The sequence below is a fragment of the Mobula hypostoma genome, chromosome 12 (genome assembly GCF_963921235.1).
Source record: "Mobula hypostoma chromosome 12, sMobHyp1.1, whole genome shotgun sequence".
In the NCBI taxonomy this organism is placed as follows: domain Eukaryota; kingdom Metazoa; phylum Chordata; class Chondrichthyes; order Myliobatiformes; family Myliobatidae; genus Mobula; species Mobula hypostoma.
Window position 1 is genome coordinate 63745754 of NC_086108.1, and position 19137 is coordinate 63764890.

General features: G+C 41.4%; 1 protein-coding gene across 1 annotated transcript in view; it reads right to left on the reverse strand.

Moving 5' to 3' along the window:
- Positions 1–394: 394 nt before the first annotated feature.
- The window catches only part of frem1b (Fras1 related extracellular matrix 1b), a 215270-nt gene continuing 196527 nt past the window's right edge, over positions 395–19137 (reverse strand). Inside the window, exons 30-34 of the mRNA XM_063064975.1 lie at positions 17229–17500; positions 16427–16579; positions 3631–3746; positions 2194–2279; positions 395–796 (exon numbers count right to left, since the gene is read on the reverse strand). Coding sequence (XP_062921045.1) covers positions 588–796; positions 2194–2279; positions 3631–3746; positions 16427–16579; positions 17229–17500 — 836 coding nt within the window. The 3' untranslated portion in view covers positions 395–587. The remainder of the gene's footprint in view (positions 797–2193; positions 2280–3630; positions 3747–16426; positions 16580–17228; positions 17501–19137) is intronic.

Genomic DNA, 19137 nt, shown 5'->3' on the forward strand with positions numbered 1-19137 from the left:
TTATTCTTAAAGTATTCTTTTGATTCACTGGAAACACCAAGTATCAAATGCAGTCCTGGACAATCTGACAAAATTTCTTTAATTATGATAAGGTCGTTCTTACTCTAAAACGAATTGTAGTTATTAACCAGTGTAGGATTGGGAGCAACACCTGACACAGTTGAAAGAACACCAGTAATTAAATAAAATACTGACCATGCCACAAATTAATCATTCTACCTGCTCTCAAACGTTAAATTTTTGATCTTATTTTAAAATGCTTTAGGGTTATACTATTATGAAATACCCTGTTCACTTCTGCATCTAGTACCTGATTTTACAATAGACAAGGAAAGCAAAACAAAGGCATCCAAAATACAATTTTAATTGATCAGAGACATGAAGTGATCGGAGATAGAAATAATGGAGTCTGATGTTTCTGACAGCTTTAGCAGTAGCACAGTACCTTGAGATGATTTTATTTAAAAAATAGGAACACGTGTATAGTCTTCTAATATAGTCAATTAGATACAAAACTACTGATACTGCATATTGCATTTGATAAGATGTTCACAAAAACATAACCTAATGATAATTAAAGTGATAATTTAAACTCTTGAAAGAGAAAGGGAACATATATAACCCTCCTGTATCTCAACGCACTTCCTGCTCACCCATTTGCCCTTGCCCCGGACCAGAGCACAGTTAGATTGCATATTTCCAGCTGGCAAAAATTTTCTTTTCATCCAGTTTGTAAAAGTTACTGGCCTTCCATTTGTCCATGTCCATTTTCCAGAACCAGTCTCATCTATTAAACCTGGAAACAGATATTTTGGGAAAAAAAAATCAATATAATCCATCTTATTCACATAATTTTCTAAACGTAACACTTAACAACACAACCTTAGCATATTACTCATTAGTGTGAATGAATTAGACATAGACATGCTTATAGTTCTGGTTATATTACATCTATTAGCATTCCAATGCACAGAGTTATGCTCCTTAATTAAATTACTCACCCATCTGCTTTATTCTATATATAATAAAAGAACATAGGACACTACATATCCTTCCACCCTCAATGTTGTGTCAACCTATATAAATGTACTGTGCGATCAATCTCACCCTTCCCTCCGATGTAGCCCATTTTCGTTGTGTTCACGTACTGTAGCTATCTAAGGACGTTCTGTGACCCTATTGTATCAACCTCTACCAGCACTGTTTTTCAGGCACCCAGCTCTCAATGGGTTGAAAAAAAACTTCCTCTGACAACTCCCCTACACTTTCCCTCACCCACTTTCAATTGATATCCTCTGGTATTAGCCATTGCCACTCTGAGAAAGAGATGCTGGCTGTCCACACTACGTAGGCCTCTCATAATCTTATCTACATATATCAAGTTGCCTCTCATCCTCCACTGGTCCAAAGAGAACAGTCCTACCTCACTCAACCTCTCCTCATAAGATTTCCTCTGACCCAGTCAGATACATGGTAAATCTCCTCTGCATCTTCAGAGTTTCCACATCCTACAATGCAGTAACCAGAAATGAACACGACACTCTAAGTGTAGTCTAACTAGTGTTTTATAGAGCTGCCTTATGGTTCTTGTGCTCAATGCTTGCAGTTATGCTCAATTAAAGTAGTCATCCACCTGAAATGCTGGAGGAACTCAGCAGGCCAGGCAGCATCTATGGAAAAGAATATGGTCATTGTTTCGGGCCAAAACCATTTGGGTCCTGCTGAAAGGTTTCAGCCTGAAATGTCGACTGTACTCTTTTCCATATGTTCTGCCTGGCCTTCTGAGTCCCTCCAGCATTTTGTGTGTGTTGCTCGGATTTCCAGCATCTGCAGATTTTCTCTTGTTAGTCATCCATCTGCTTTATTTTCTACAATATGATGAGGTCCAGCGTGCCATAAGCCTTCTTAATCTAGGGACGGATTCTTAGCCATGGGCTTAATGCTTGCAAAGATAAAAATCCATGGTGTTTATTAAGTGTGTAATGCAGTGTAAATTAATATTCATTTAGTGGTTTTGACTGGAGACATCTCATATTTTGATAGCCTAACATTATCTTAAGTCAAAGCCCACTTACAATTTCCAGATGCTGTTCAAGTTTCAGAATATTTTCTATATATTGCCATTATACTTGTTAGGGAAAAGTTCTGTTAGTTGGCAGATCACTAGGTCTGAAATTCTCCATGTATACATACCAATCCAGAATGGCCGCTTCTTGGCAAAGTTCCAAAGCCATTTTAATTCCTTCTTTGAATGTACACTGACTAGGTTGGCATGAAACCTAAATATTAGAGGAAAATATTTATAAGTATAGCCTTCAGTGGAAAATATCAATTGAATAACAAGGAAAACAGCTAATCTAAAATATGAAAAAAAATTCTGTTTTAATGATGCTATTGGACTTAAAAAATAATTGTAGGTATTCAAGGGAGAACAGCCTTGCTGTTCTTCCAAGATTATGATGCATCTGATGGAAAACACAGGACCTTGGCACTTACAGCAGTAGAACATTTTGGCAGTTTACGTTTCATGGTCCAGTCACTTGAAATGGCGATCTATTTTTAACTCAAAGGGAGAAAGTGCTACTACTGGGCATGGGCTTCCATGTATCAGAGTAGCCACTGAAAAATAAGCTCAGTTTCATTAATATTCACCCTTGACTTTTTTGCATACTATTTTCAGCTATCATTTTGTTCCATTCAGCAAACATTCACTTAAACTATTTTATCAAAACAATTGTCACAACTTTATTTTATCTTGGTGCTGAAACCAAGAGCAATCACACCATCTCTTAACATAATTCAATCCCCTTTGGTATTCAGAGTCGTACCGGCTACATTTTTGTTCTTGGTTCTACACTATTACCTTTAAAAATCCAAATCTGGCTTTACTTAGTGAGTGCTTTTGGAATTATCTTTTTTTTAGTGTGGTTCAAATAATGTTGGTAACTAGGACTCTGGAGGATCTTATCACATAAACTACAATCCAAGATACAGAACATCTGCAATATAGGATAATTGGTTATGCAGTTATTAGATTTAACAAAGTCAGTAACAAATTAAAGGTTATTTCATTAAAATTAATTGAAAAAAGTCACAAAGTTTTAAAAACATAGGAGACTTAGGCTTTTATATTTTTAATCTTTGGAAGAATTGGCAGCTTTTAAATAATATACACTGCTGGAAGTTACCTGTAGCTATGTTACTTTTAGAAATGTTATTCCTGTGAACAGTCACAAATGTATCTTCATTATTCTGTGGCACCCTTTGAAACCGATACTATCTACCATTTTTAATGTGTTTTATAAGAAAATTATTCTTATTTTGAATGAAAAGAGGCCAGAAAACTACAGTACTGAAATATTATTAGAAGCCTGTAATATAAATAATGAGCACACGTTATCAATTAAAACCATTTTGTATAACAACAGGAACATCCTTGTGATCTGACCCAATTCCCTAGTTACGACGGTGGAACACCCATAGTGAAACAGTTGCTGTTTGAACTATGTTAGAATACAATGTCCATTATTCTCAACAGAGAAGTTCTTGGTTTTCACATGGCTTAGTGTCCAGTGGATGTCTTTTTGAAATGATGGAAAGTTTATTTTAGAATTGATGGAAGTTGCTCACATTTGCCTACAGGCCATTTCAGCTCCTTCCCAGGTTTTGTTTCTCCCAGAATTCAGCAGGTAACAATGCTTCTTGTGAACAGTCCAACCTGAAGGACATTCCATTTGTCGATTACCCTGTAATTGCATAAAATTATTATGCTCCATAATGTTTCATTTGTTTCAAATAAGTCATAGTTCAACAATTCTAATTACATAGAAACATAGACATAGAAACATAGAAAATAGGTGCAGGAGTAGACCATTTGGTCCTTCGAGCCTGCACCGCCATTTATTATGATCATGGCTGATCATCCAACTCAGAACCCCGCCCCAGCCTTCCCTCCATACCCCCTGATCCCCGTAGCCACAAGGGCCGTATCTAACTCCCTCTTAAATATAGCCAATGAACTGGCCTCAACTGTTTCCTGCGGCAGAGAATTCCACAGATTCACCACTCGCTGTGTGAAGAAGTTTTTCCTAATCTCGGTCCTAAAAGGCTTCCCCTTTATCCTCAAACTGTGACCCCTCGTTCTGGACTTCCCCAACATCGGGAACAATCTTCCTGCATCTAGCCTGTCCAATCCCTTTAGGATTTTATACGTTTCAATCAGATCCCCTCTCAATCTTCTAAATTCCAACGAGTACAAGCCCAGTTCATCCAGTCTTTCTTCATATGAAAGTCCTGCCATCCCAGGAATCAATCTGGTGAACCTTCTTTGTACTCCCTCTATGGCAAGGATGTCTTTCCTCAGATTAGGGGACCAAAACTGCACACAATACTCCAGGTGTGGTCTCACCAAGGCCTTGTACAACTGCAGTAGTACCTCCCTGCTCCTGTACTCGAATCCTCTCGCTATAAATGCCAGCATATCACTCGCCTTTTTCACCGCCTGCTGTACCTGCATGCCCACTTTCAATGACTGGTGTATAATGACACCCAGGTCTCGATGCACCTACCCTTTTCCTAATCGGCCACCATTCAGATAATAATCTGTTTTCCTATTTTTGCCACCAAAGTGGATAACTTCACATTTATCCACATTAAATTGCATCTGCCATGAATTTGCCCACTCACCCAACCTATCCAAGTCACCCTGCATCCTCTTAGCATCCTCCTCACAGCTAACACTGCCGCCCAGCTTCGTGTCATCCGCAAACTTGGAGATGCTGCATTTAATTCCCTCATCCAAGTCATTAATATATATTGTAAACAACTGGGGTCCCAGCACTAAGCCTTGCGGTACCCCACTAGTCACTGCCTGCCATTCTGAAAAGGTCCCGTTTATTCCCACTCTTTGCTTCCTGTCTGCCAACCAATTCTCTATCCACATCAATACCTTACCCCCAATACCGTGTGCTTTAAGTTTGCACACTAATCTCCTGTGTGGGACCTTGTCAAAAGCCTTTTGAAAATCCAAATATACCACATCCACTGGTTCTCCCCTATCCACTCTACTAGTAACATCCTCAAAAAATTCTATGAGATTCGTCAGACATGATTTTCCTTTCACAAATCCATGCTGACTTTGTCCGATGATTTCACTGCTTTCCAAATGTGCTGTTATCACATCTTTGATAACTGACTCCAGCAGTTTCCCCACCACCGACATTAGGCTAACCGGTCTATAATCCCCTGGTTTCTCTCTCCCTCCTTTTTTAAAAAGTGGGGTTACATTAGCCACCCTCCAATCCTCAGGAACTAGTCCAGAATCTAACGATTTTTGAAAAATTATCACTAATGCATCCACTATTTCTTGGGCTACTTCCTTAAGCACTATGGGATGCAGACCATCTGGCCCTGGGGATTTATCTGCCTTTAATCCCTTCAATTTACCCAACACCACTTCCCTACTAACATGTATTTCACTCAGTTCCTCCATCTCACTGGACCCTCTGTCCCTTACTACTTCTGGAAGATTATTTATGTCCTCCTTAGTGAAGACAGAACCAAAGTAATTATTCAATTGGTCTGCCATGTCCTTGCTCCCCATAATCAATTCACCTGTTTCTGTCTGCAAAGGACCTACATTTGTCTTTACCAGTCTTTTCCTTTTTACATATCTATAAAAGCTTTTACAGTCCGTTTTTATGTTCCCTGCCAGTTTTCTCTCATAATCTTTTTTCCCCTTCCTAATTAAGCCCTTTGTCCTCCTCTGCTGAACTCTGAATTTCTCCCAGTCCTCAGGTGAGCCACTTTCTCTGGCTAACTTGTATGCTTCTTCTTTGGAATTGATACTATCCCTAATTTCCCTTGTCAGCCACGGGTGCACTACCTTCCTTGATTTATTCTTTTGCCAAACTGGGATGAAATTACAAAAGACCTCTGCAGGATTTAGATTTAGGCTATCACAAAAACAAAAACTGTTGAGCTCTTCGGATTATAGCTCAGGAAACAAAAAAAAAACTAACCCAATATTCAAACCTGCTTTCTGTTCTGAGTTAGTGGGTTTCAACCGAGGCACAAGAATAAAGCACAGCAATTATTCGCAGGATCCTGAAGCTAAGGAAGAAAAGCAATTGGTCAAGATGCTATCCTGAGCATAATCCAGTGGTCCTTTCTAGAAACTGTGACTGCTTGTATATTAGATGTGAATAGAAACATAGAAACATAGAAAATCTACAGCACAATACAGGCCCTTCGGCCCACAAAGCTGTGCCGAACATGTCCTTGCCTTAGAAATTACCTAGAGTTACCTATAGCCCTCTATTTTTCTAAGCTCCATGTACCTATCCAAAAGTCTCTTAAAAGACCCCCTCCAGCAGCATTTCCAGCAGCACATTCCATGCATTCACCACTCTCTGCATAACAAAAAACTTACCCTGACATCTCCTCTGTACCTACTTCCAAGGACCTTAAAACTATGCCCTCTCGTGCTAGCCATTTCAGCCCTGAGAAAAAGTCTCTGACTATCCACACGATCAATGCCTCTCATCATCTTGTACACCTCCATCAGGTCACCTTTCATCCTCCATCGCTCCAAGGAGAAAAGGCCAAATTCACTCAACCTATTCTCATAAGGCATGCTCCCCAATCCAGGCAACATCCTTGTAAATCTCCTCTGCACCCGTTCTATGGTTTCCACATCCTTCCTGTAGTAAGGTGACCAGAACTGAACACAGTACTCCAAGTGGGGTCTGACCAGGGTCCTCAGAGCTGCAACATTACCTCTCGGCTCTTAAACTCCATCCCATGATTGATGAAGGCCAATGCACTGTATGCCTTCTCACCACAGAGTTAACCTGTGCAGCAGATTTGAGTGTCCTATGGACTTGGACCCCAAGATCCCTCTGATGCTCCACATTGCCAAGAGTTTTGCCATTAATACTATATTCTGCCATCATGTTTGACCTACCAAAATGAACCACCTCACACTTAGAGTCTGAGAGTCTGAGTGGGAGTGCCGAGAAAGAGATTTTTGAAATTTTCGTTATTTTTTTCCTCCAACGGCTTTCTGAGAGGCGGGACTGCGCAGGCGTGTGACGTCGGGCAGTGCAGCGCGGCAGATTTAAAAGGAACAAAGCCTCATAGAGCGGGCAGCGTAGTTTGCGGGCTGCGGAGTGAGCCGGGAGCAGAGTGAAGACTTAAGGGCTTCGGCTCACCGGGCTTAGGCGGAAGCGGGCGAGGCGAGGAAGGTTTGACATTCATTTTTCTGTTGCTATTTGAGGAGAGGGGCATTATGACTGTGAGGGCAGTTTGCTGTTCTCGGTGTCGGATGTGGGAGGCCCTGGAGTCTCCAAGCCTCCCAGACGTCTACATCTGCGCCAAGTGCATCGAGATGCAGCTCCTAAGGGACCGCGTTACGGAACTGGAGCTGCAGCTCGATGACCTTCGTCTGGTCAGGGAGAGCGAGGAGGTGATAGAGAGGAGTGGAAGGCAGGTGGTCACGCCGGGGCCAAGGGAGGCAGACAAGTGGGTCATGGTTAGGAGGGGGAAGGGGAAAAGTCAGGTGATGGGGAGTACCCTGGTGGCTGTGCCCCTTAACAACAGGTACTCCTGTTTGAGTACTGTTGGGGGAGACAGCTTACCCGGTGGAAGCGACAGTGGCCGTGCCTCCGGCACAGAGTCTGGCCCTGTAGCTCAGAAGGGTAGGGCAAGGAAGAGGAGGGCAGTTGTGATAGGGGACTCGATAGTAAGGGGGTCAGATAGGCGATTCTGTGGACGCAGTCCAGAGACCCGGATGGTAGTTTGCCTCCCTGGTGCCAGGGTCCGGGATATTTCTGATCGTGTCCAAGATATCCTGAAGTGGGAGGGTGAGGAGCCAGAGGTCGTGGTACATATAGGTACCAATGACATAGGTAGGAAAAGGGATGAGGTCCTGAAAGGAGAATATAGGGAGCTAGGAAGGGAGTTGAGAAAAAGGACCGCAAAGGTAGTAATCTCGGGATTACTGCCTGTGCCACGCGACAGTGAGAGTAGGAATGCGATGAGGTGGAGGATAAATGCGTGGCTGAGGGATTGGAGCAGGGGGCAGGGATTCAAGTTTTTGGATCATTGGGACCTCTTCTGGGGCAGGCGTGACCTGTACAAAAAGGACGGGTTACACTTGAATCCTAGGGGGACCAATATCCTGGCAGGGAGATTAGCGGGGGCTACTGAGGTGACTTTAAACTAGAATGGTTGGGGGGTGGGAATCAAATTAAAGAGGCTAGGCGTGAGGAAGTTAGTTCACAACAGAGGGATGGGAACCAGTGCAGAGAGACAGAGGGGTGTAAAGTGAGGGTAGAAGCAAAAAGTACAAAGGAGAAAAGTAAAAGTGGCAGGCCGACAAATCCAGGGCAAGCATTAAAAAGGACCACTTTTCAACATAATTGTATAAGGGCTAAGAGAGTTGTAAAAGACCGCCTGAAGGCTTTATGTGTCAATGCAAGGAGCATTCGTAATAAGGTGGATGAATTGAAAGTGCAGATTGTTATTAATGATTATGATATAGTTGGGATCACAGAGACATGGCTCCAGGGTGACCAGGGATGGGAGCTCAACGTTCAGGGATATTCAATATTCAGGAGGGATAGACATGAAGGAAGGGGAGGTGGGGTGGCGTTGCTGGTTAAAGAAGAGATTAACGCAATAGAAAGGAAGGACATAAGCCGGGAAGATGTGGAATCGATATGGGTAGAGCTGCGTAACACTAAGGGGCAGAAGACGCTGGTGGGAGTTGTGTACAGGCCACCTAACAGTAGTAGTGAGGTCGGAGATGGTATTAAACAGGAAATTAGAAATGTGTGCAATAAAGGAACAGCAGTTATAATGGGTGACTTCAATCTACATGTAGACTGGGTGAACCAAATTGGTAAAGGTGCTGAGGAAGAGGATTTCTTGGAATGTATGCGGGATGGTTTTTTGAACCAACATGTCGAGGAACCAACTAGAGAGCAGGCTATTCTGGACTGGGTTTTGAGCAATGAGGAAGGGTTAATTAGCGATCTTGTCGTGAGAGGCCCCTTGGGTAAGAGTGACCATAATATGGTGGAATTCTTCATTAAGATGGAGAGTGACATAGTTAATTCAGAAACAAAGGTTCTGAACTTAAAGAGGGGTAACTTTGAAGGTATGAAACGTGAATTAGCTAAGATAGACTGGCAAATGACACTTAAAGGATTGACGGTGGATATGCAATGGCAAGCATTTAAAGGTTGCATGGATGAACTACAACAATTGTTCATCCCAGTTTGGCAAAAGAATAAATCAAGGAAGGTAGTGCACCCGTGGCTGACAAGAGAAATTAGGGATAGTATCAATTCCAAAGAAGAAGCATACAAATTAGCCAGAGAAAGTGGCTCACCTGAGGACTGGGAGAAATTCAGAGTTCAGCAGAGGAGGACAAAGGGCTTAATTAGGAAGGGGAAAAAAGATTATGAGAGAAAACTGGCGGGGAACATAAAAACGGACTGTAAAAGCTTTTATAGATATGTAAAAAGGAAAAGACTGGTAAAGACAAATGTAGGTCCTCTGCAGACAGAAACAGGTGAATTGATTATGGGGAGCAAGGACATGGCAGACCAATTGAATAATTACTTTGGTTCTGTCTTCACTAAGGAGGACATAAATAATCTTCCAGAAATAGTAAGGGACAGAGGGTCCAGTGAGATGGAGGAACTGAGTGAAATACATGTTAGTAGGAAAGTGGTGTTAGGTAAATTGAAGGGATTGAAGGCAGATAAATCCCCAGGGCCAGATGGTCTGCATCCCAGAGTGCTTAAGGAAGTAGCCCAAGAAATAATGGATGCATTAGTGATAATTTTTCAAAACTCGTTAGATTCTGGACTAGTTCCTGAGGATTGGAGGGTGGCTAATGTAACCCCACTTTTTAAAAAAGGAGGGAGAGAGAAACCGGGGAATTATAGACCGGTTAGCCTAACGTCGGTGGTGGGGAAACTGCTGGAGTCAGTTATCAAGGATGTGATAACAGCACATTTGGAAAGCGGTGAAATGATCAGACAAAGTCAGCATGGATTTGTGAAAGGAAAATCATGTCTGACGAATCTCATAGAATTTTTTGAGCATGCAACTAGTAGAGTGGATGGGGAGAACCAGTGGATGTGGTATATTTGGATTTTCAAAAGGCTATTATACACCATTATACACCAGTCATTGAAAGTGGGCATGCAGCTACAGCAGGCGGTGAAAAAGGCGAATGGTATGCTGGCATTTATAGCGAGAGGATTCGAGTACAGGAGCAGGGAGGTACTACTGCAGTTGTACAAGGCCTTGGTGAGACCACACCTGGAGTATTGTGTGCAGTTTTGGTCCCCTAATCTGAGGAAAGACATCCTTGCCATAGAGGGAGTACAAAGAAGGTTCACCAGATTGATTCCTGGGATGGCAGGACTTTCATATGAAGAAAGACTGGATGAACTGGGCTTGTACTCGTTGGAATTTAGAAGATTGAGGGGGGATCTGATTGAAACGTATAAAATCCTAAAGGGATTGGACAGGCTAGATGCAGGAAGATTGTTCCCGATGTTGGGGAAGTCCAGAACGAGGGGTCACAGTTTGAGGATAGAGGGGAAGCCTTTTAGGACCGAGATTAGGAAAAACTTCTTCACACAGAGAGTGGTGAATCTGTGGAATTCTCTGCCACAGGAAACTGTTGAGGCCAGTTCATTGGCTATGCTTAAGAGGGAGTTAGATATGGCCCTTGTGGCTACAGGGGTCAGGGGGTATGGAGGGAAGGCTGGGGCGGGGTTCTGAGTTGGATGATCAGCCATGATCATAATAAATGGCGGTGCAGGCTCAAAGGGCCGAATGGCCTACTCCTGCACCTATTTTCTATGTTTTCTATGTTTATCTGGGTTGACCTCCATCTGCCACTTCTCAGCCGAGTTTTGCATCATATAATTGTCGCGTTGTAACTTCTGACAGCCCTCCACACTATCCACGACACCCCCAACCTTTGTCTCATCAGCAAATTTACTAACCCATCCCTCCACTTCCTCATCCAGGTCATTTATAAAAAGCATGAAGAGAAGGGGTCCCAGAACAGATCCCTGAGGCACACCACTGGTCACTGATCTCCATGTAGAATATGACCTATCTACAACCACTCTTTGTCTTCTGTGGGCGAGCCAATTTTGGATCCACAGAGCAATGTCCCCTTGGATCCCATGCCTCCTTACTCTCTCAATAAGCCTTGCACGGGGTACCTTATCAAATGCCTTGCTAAAATCCATATACACTACATCTACTGCTCTTCCTTCATCAATGTGTTTAGTCACATCCTCAGAAAAATCAATCAAACTCGTAAGGCACGACCTGCCTTTGACAAAGCCATGCTGACTATCCTAATCATATTATGCCTCTCCAAATGTTCATAAATCCTGCCTCTCAGGATCTTCTCCATCAACTTACCAACCACTGAAGTAAGGCCCACTGGCCTATAATTTCCTGGGCTGTCCCTACTCCCTTTCTTGAATGAGGGAACAACATCCACAACCCTCCAATCGTCGGGAACCTCTCCCGTCCCCATTGATGATGCAAAGATCCTCACCAGAGCCTCAGCAATCTCCTCCCTCGCCTCCCACTGCAGCCTGGGGTACATCCAGTCCATTCTCAGACTTATCCAACTTGATGCTTTCCAAAAGCTCCAGCACATTCTCTTCCTTAATATCTACATGCTCAAGCTCTTCAATCCATTGTAAGTCACCTCTACAATATAATTAGATCCAGTTGTCACTCACACAATGGTTACACGGTGAACCAACTTTGAATCTCTAAGTAATCACATGAAAAAGCCTTATTAATAAGAGGACAAATATTAGAAAATATTTAACCTTTGCAATTTTCATCAAATAAAGCAAAAGTACAGCACATTTCCAGTCCATATTGCAAGTTGTTTTGCTTTTTCATTAGCATAACCATAGCTGTTATTTTATTCAACTAAACTGCTGCTTCCCTCTTGCACTTCCATCCAAGATCAGCTAACAACATTGAAAATCTTTATAATAAAGTTATATACTGATGCTGGCTTTTCTAACTGAGGCATTCTTAGTGTAGAACATACTACGAGTTCTACGAGTCTGTGGTGGCCAGTGCTATCATGTTTGCTGTTGTGTGCTGGGGCAGCAGGCAGAGGGTAGCAGACACCAACAGAATCAACAAACTCATTCGTAAGGCCAGTGATGTTGTGGGGATGGAACTGGACTCTCTGACGGTGGTGTCTGAAAAGAGGATGCTGTCTAAGTTGCATGCCATCTTGGTCAATGTCTTCCATCCACTACATAATGTACTGGGTGTGCACAGGAGTACATTCAGCCAGAGACTCTTTCCACCGAGATGCAGCACTGAGCATCATAGGAAGTCATTCCTGCCTGTGGCCATCAAACTTTACAACTCCTCCCTTGGAGGATTAGACACCCTGTGCCAATAGGCTGGTCCTGGACCTATTTCATAATTTCCTGGCATAATTTACATATTACTATTTAACTATTTATGGTTCTATTACTATTTATTATTTATGGTGCAACTGTAACAAAAACCAATTTCCCCCAGGATCAGTAAAGTATGACAATGACTATGACTATGACTTGTAAGGAAAAAGTTAAATGTGATCCCTCCTTGGTATATGCTGAAATAAAATGCAAGTCTATAAGACAAAATGGTGTTATACTGGAGTGGGATTGTTTTGAGAAAGTACAAGAGCACCAGTCCACAACAAAATTGTTAAGAAATGAAGCAAGTACAAGTCTGCGGCCACTTGAGTGGAAAGAGGTGAAAACATGTTTGTCTGGGCTGAAGGTCATAAGAGATAAGGGGGGAATGCAGCTGGTAGTACCAAGGGATGGAAAAGTACTGGAGTGATAAATATATAGAGCTTCGAAGGAAGCTTAATGGGCATAAAAATGAGTACTTTCTTTGTGCAAGTTGGAGAATTTTGTCTTATGCTAGGTCATGGCTGGTGCTAGTGCTAAGAAGATAGGGGCAAGTACATCAAATCAGAGCTAGGGAGAGAGAGAAAATGGGCAATGTGTAAGATTGCCGGATCTGTAGCTCCCCTCTGACATTGCAGAGATTGGCTTGTTTAGTGAATGATAAGTACTATTTTTTTCTGTATTGCTACTACTGTAAACTTTTGCTTTCCTTTCCATATCACACATGTTAGTTCTAACAGTGTCTTCTTGTAGCCTTGAATACATGTGTAGTGTTTCCTTTGTTTGCAAATGCATATGTGAGTAGCCTGAGGTGAATGAGAAAATAACATATAATGGATTTTAAAATAAGTTTTGTTACAAAATTGGTGTAGTTGGCAGGATTCTGCATAATGGGTACTATGCTGTGCAAACAACAGGGATGAGACTGAGATTAAGGTACTGGGATAGATGAATAACACCTATGGTTTTGTGGCAACAGCCAACATATTTTCCTCGAGCTGCCCTCTCACCTGTTGGAAGGTGCCAGTGGACCTCGGTTTCCTGGAGAAGAATGATAAGTTTGAGGGGTTGGACAGGTTTAGATGAGGATGAGGAGATATAGAATCAGGGGGCATAGAAACAGAATTAAAAATGCAGAAGCACAAGTTACAGTTTTGAAGTCAAAGGAGAGAATGGGAGACATTAAAAGTGTTTTGTAAGTTCAAGGAGTGTCCCGTGGAAGGCTGGACGCAGGTGCCAAACATTCAGTTATAAGCAGGAACTCTGACTACTATATTGCTGACATCATGCTATGACAACCTGTCTGGGAGTGGTAGCTGAAGCCCTGGAGGTGCTGGTAAGCCACATGAAGGACTGAGGATGGGTGGTGAATCCACAGAAAACACAGTGGCTGAGTGAGATAGTCCAGTTTCTGGGTATCCAGTGAGTTTCAGGACATCAAGTAATTTCAGACCAAGTACAGAGTAATCTAACTGAAATGGCTACCCCTACCAATAGGAAAGAGACTCAAGGGTTTGTGGAGATATTAGGCTACTGGAGGTGGCACATACACTTGAATTTTGTTTTGCTTTTGATACCTGACTGCAAAAACATGCAATTGTTGTGAATTACAAACCTGATACTCAAATGAGGACCAGGAAATACAAGACTGATTCAGGCATTTAGCATAACTCTTACACAGGTAGACTGACCAAAGCAATTTTTACATATCATAACACAAGGTATTTCTCCTAAAAGACAGAACTGCAGGATTATGCTATTTGGCCAAGAGTATGCTCATCCATTAGACTGTGGCTGATTTATTTATCCTCTCAACCCCATTGCCCTGCTTTCTCCCCAAAACAATTGACATCCTAACTCATCAAGAACCTGTTAACATCTGTTTTAAATATACCCAATGACTTGGCCTCCACGCCTGTCTGTGGCAATGAATTCCACAGATTCCCCAACTTCTCTGGCCAAGGAAATTCCTCCTCATCTCTGTTATAAAGAGATGTTATGAGTTTCCCAAGTCACCTTGCATCTTTTATTTTTGCATTCTTTTACCATTTAGAAAATAATTGAAGCCTTTATTCCTTCTAGCAAAGTGAACAAACCTATATTTCCCTCCTTTATATTCCCTCCACCACTAGATTGCCCATTTTCCCAAGTCTTTCTGCAGACTCTCTGCTTCTTAACACTACCTGCCCCTCCATCTGTCTTTGTATTATCAGCAAACGTGGCCACAGATCATCAATGCTGTTATCCAGATCACTGATAAATAACGTGAAAATCAGCAGACCCAATACCAACCCCTGCAGAATACTACTAGTCATCAGCAGCCAAATAAATAAGGACACCTTTATTCACAATCTTTGCATTTTGCCAATCAGCCAATCTTCTGGCCAAGCTAATACCTTTCCTGGAAAATCATGGTGTCTTATCTTGTTTAGTAGACTAAAGATCAGTACCTCTTCACTGGTTTCATTGCAATCCAAGTAAACAACATCCATTGACTCTCCTTTGTCTAACTTGCCAGTTACTTCCTCAAAGAACTCCAACAGTTTTTTCAGGCAAGATCTTCCCTTAAGGAAGCCATGCCGACTTTGTGTTATTTTATCATGTGCTTCCAAGTACCCCAAAACCTCATCCTTAATAATGGACTCTATAATCATACCAATCACTGAAATCAGACTAATTGGCCTGCAACTTCCTGTCTTTTACTTCCCTTCTTAAAGTGTGGAGTGACACTTGCAATTTTTCTGTATGCTGGAACCATTCCTGACTCTAGTGATTCTTGGAGGATCACTACTAATGCCTGCACAATCTTTTCAGCTACCTCTTCCTTTTCAGATACCTGGGGTACTGGAAGAGGTAGCTCATTCAGTCCACCTTCTGACCTCTCATCCCGAGCACTTTCTTCTTAGTAATAACAACTACATTCACTTCTGCCCCCAGGACTCTCTCAAATTGTTGATATGTTGTGAGTACCTTCCACAGTGAAGACTGATGTAAAATACTTATTCAGTTCTTTTGCCATTTCTTTATTGCACATTACCATCTATACAACACCATTTTCCTGCAGTCCAAAGTCCACTCTTGCCTCTATTTTCCTCTTTATATATCTGAAAAAACTTCTAGTATCTTGTTTATATTATTGGCTAGTTTACCTTCATATTTTATCTTTTCTCTTCTTATTGTTTTATTAGATGCCTTCTGTTGGTTTCTAAAAGCTTCCCACCAATTTTTGCTACATTCTCTTTCTTTTATTTTTATGCAGCTATTGATTTCCGTTGTCAGCCATGATTGCCTCTTTGTGCCTTTACAATACTTCTGATTCAGTGTCTTCTGAATTACTTCCAAAAACTCCTGACATTGCTGTTATTCCATCCCCTTCCAATCAACATCGGCCAGTTCCTTTCTCATGCTGCTGTAGTTATTAGTATTAATTGTAATACTAATATATTTTCCAGGATCCAGTGCCAATCTCATTTACCTAGTCTACCTGCATATTGAAGTCCCCATGACCACAGTAATGTTCCCTTTCTATCTCCTATACACAGTACTATTCACAAGCCCATACACAACTAATATCAGAATCTTTTTGCTCTTACAGTTTCTTAATTCTACCCACAAGGATTCTACTTCTTCTGATCCTACGTGATTTCATCTCATTCTTTGTCAACAGAGTCACCCCACCCCTCTGCCCACCTATTAGTCTTTTAAAAATACATTTCTTTTCACTTTCCTCCCCTAGTCCCAGCAAATATCCCATTTTAAATTAGGACCCAAAGTACAAGTTCTAGTTTAAGGACTTATTGTACATGAGAGTGCCCCAGAAGAATCAAAACACTTGGCAAATGCCTTAACTCCTCTACTGAAAGTCAAAACATTGACCAAGAATAATACTAGAAATTTACAGCGATATAGCTTCAAAATCAGCTGTTGTACTGAATGAAAACATCTACCTGATCCACGTTGCCAGATGACTGTGTATTTTTAGCTACAAATGGAAAGTCTTTTTGAAGCAGGTCATGCCTTTGAGTTGGGTGCAAGAGCCATCCATTGACTTGTAATGGCATTGAGAAATCATCGGTACTTCTTGGCACCATCTCATGGTACTGTAAAATAGCAGAAAGTGCTGATTATTTTCTTCAATCCAAATGGCTTATACTCAGACTCCTTCTCTTATATAGGTTCCCTCCCTGAGGTGATTTTTGTAATGTTAATTAAAAAATATCATTAATTGAACAATGAAAAAAAACGTAACTAGAAAATCTGAAGGAAGAATAGAAAATGCTGCGGATACTTAATGGATCAGGCAGCAACTGTGGAGAAATAAAGTTAACACATTAGGGAGATGACCTTTCATTAGACCTTCTAATAGAAGGCTACTGCTCTGAAAAGTTAACTCTACTTCTCTCCACAGATGTCAGTTGATCAACTAACTATCCCCACCATTTTCTGTTTTTATTAAGAAAAAAATATTAAAGAATAACTGTTAAGAAGATCTTAACTGTCAACACAATCTCTCAGTTCCCTTTTTGGAATTGTGAGGGTGGTCTGAAAATAATGTGTTAATTAGTTTTAAACCACATTCAGCAAATGAATGATATAAAAATATAATTCTGGGATAAAAAATAATGTCAAAAGTTTGATTTCCTATTTTTCAAGATAGTTCAGAGAGTTTTGCATTTTCATCTTACATCAAAAGAAACAATGTATAATAACTCTTATTGTCATAATAGGGAATCTTTGGTACTAACATACCACTCTGCTGCTTGCCTGAAGTTGTGCACTGGGAGCAGCCTGAGCAATATCATCTGAGATGAAAGTTCCACGATGGTCCAAAAAGTGGTTGGTCTGAGGGACATCGCCTCGAGGAGGAGAAGTATTGTGATCCCAGTATGGATTAGGCTGAGTAAATGACTTTTCTTCCAGATGGGATATTATTTTTTCACTAGTAATTGGCTTGGAAGATGTATTTGGCATTTCACTTACAATGCTGTCACTACTTCTCAGATCAGCGGGATTACACTTCCCTGCAGAGAGACAACTTGAAATATTTATCCATCAAAACTATGAGCCATTCTATTCCATGCAAAATTCCTCAAGAAGTGAAGTGTATGCAGCAAAACCAAGGCATGGACTGTTCAGTGGCAGGTAATATTTGGCACAATCCTGCAGACATGTGTTATAAGGAGAAGGTAGACAAATTAGTTTTTTTTCTCTGGAACGATGGAGGCTGAGCATAGATCTGATAGAGATTTAAGATTATGGGAGGTATTTTCCTTTTTCCGAGTATTGTCTAATACCAGAGAGCATGCGTTTAAGGTAAAGGAGCTAAGTTTAAAAGTGATTTATGGGCAATTTTTTTTACATAAAGAGTGATGGGTGCCAGGAATACATTGCATGGGATAGTGCTGGAGGCAAATATGAAAGGAGCATTCAGGAGGCTCTCAGATAGTTGGGAAATTAATGTTCCAATAGTGGAGACTGTGTAGGCAGAAGGGATAAGTTTAGTTGCACAGTTGATTACTAATTTAATTAATTTGGCATAACATCATGGGCCAAGGGGCCTGTTTCTGTGCTGTTCTGTTCTATGTTCTGAAACTCCAATGAATTAATACCTCCATTAAGAATCACCTACACTTGGCAACCATTGGGACATCACCAAGTTCCCCAACTATTAACATTTTGTGGAAAGGGATGTGGGCTTAGCTGAAGCTTAATGGAAGTTAAACTGAATTAGCCATTAAAACTTTAGCTACAGTATCAGCTGAGATTCAGGGCATCCTGCACAGAGTGGCTTACCTCATGACTCTCCTGACTCTCTTTAGGCCGAGGTTTCATAAGGCATAGGTCAGACTGCACTTGGAGTATTGTGAACAGTTTTGGGCCCCTTATCTAAGAAAGGATGTGTTGGCATTGAAGAGGACCAGAGGAGGTTCACACAAAATGATCCTGGGAATTAAATGGTTAACACCCTAGGATTTGATGGCTTTGAGCCTGTACTAACTGAAGGTTAGATGAATGAGAGATGATCTCATTGAAACTAATCAAATTTTGAGAGGCCAAGATAGAGTGGGCATGGAGAAGATGTTTCCTGTACTGAGGTAGTCTAGGAATAGAGGGCACATCTCAGAATACAAGGATGTCCCTTAAGAACAGAGATGAGGAGGAATTTCTTTCGCAAGAACTCATTGCCACGGATGACTGTGGAGGCCAAATCATTGGGTATACAGTGGGTTTTGGTTAATTGGACAGCCACTTATTTGGGACAATTCTTAAAGAACTAAGGTGAATTGAGAAAATAGCTGAGATTCACTTTGTTTATTTGGAACACTGTGCCACTTAATTGGGACAGGAGATAGTTGCCCAGCAGTTTCTAACTAGTGCTTGTGCTGGTACTTGTGTTGCCGTTAGACACTACACTGTGCTTAGAACAAACAGTATTTAAATAGTGTCGTTGTATGTATTTATGTCCAAAAAACAGTGATTTTTGTCACTAATAGTTGGCAAGAAATAAGCAGTAAGAGAATTCAGAACCATTTTGCTCATTGAGGTTTCAAGCAGTCAGGCCTGGAGATGCCAGAATTGGCTGGGAGTGAAAATGAAATGAGTTAAGGACAATTTAGGGAGTACAAAGAATTTGAAGGTATCATCAATCATCTTGAAG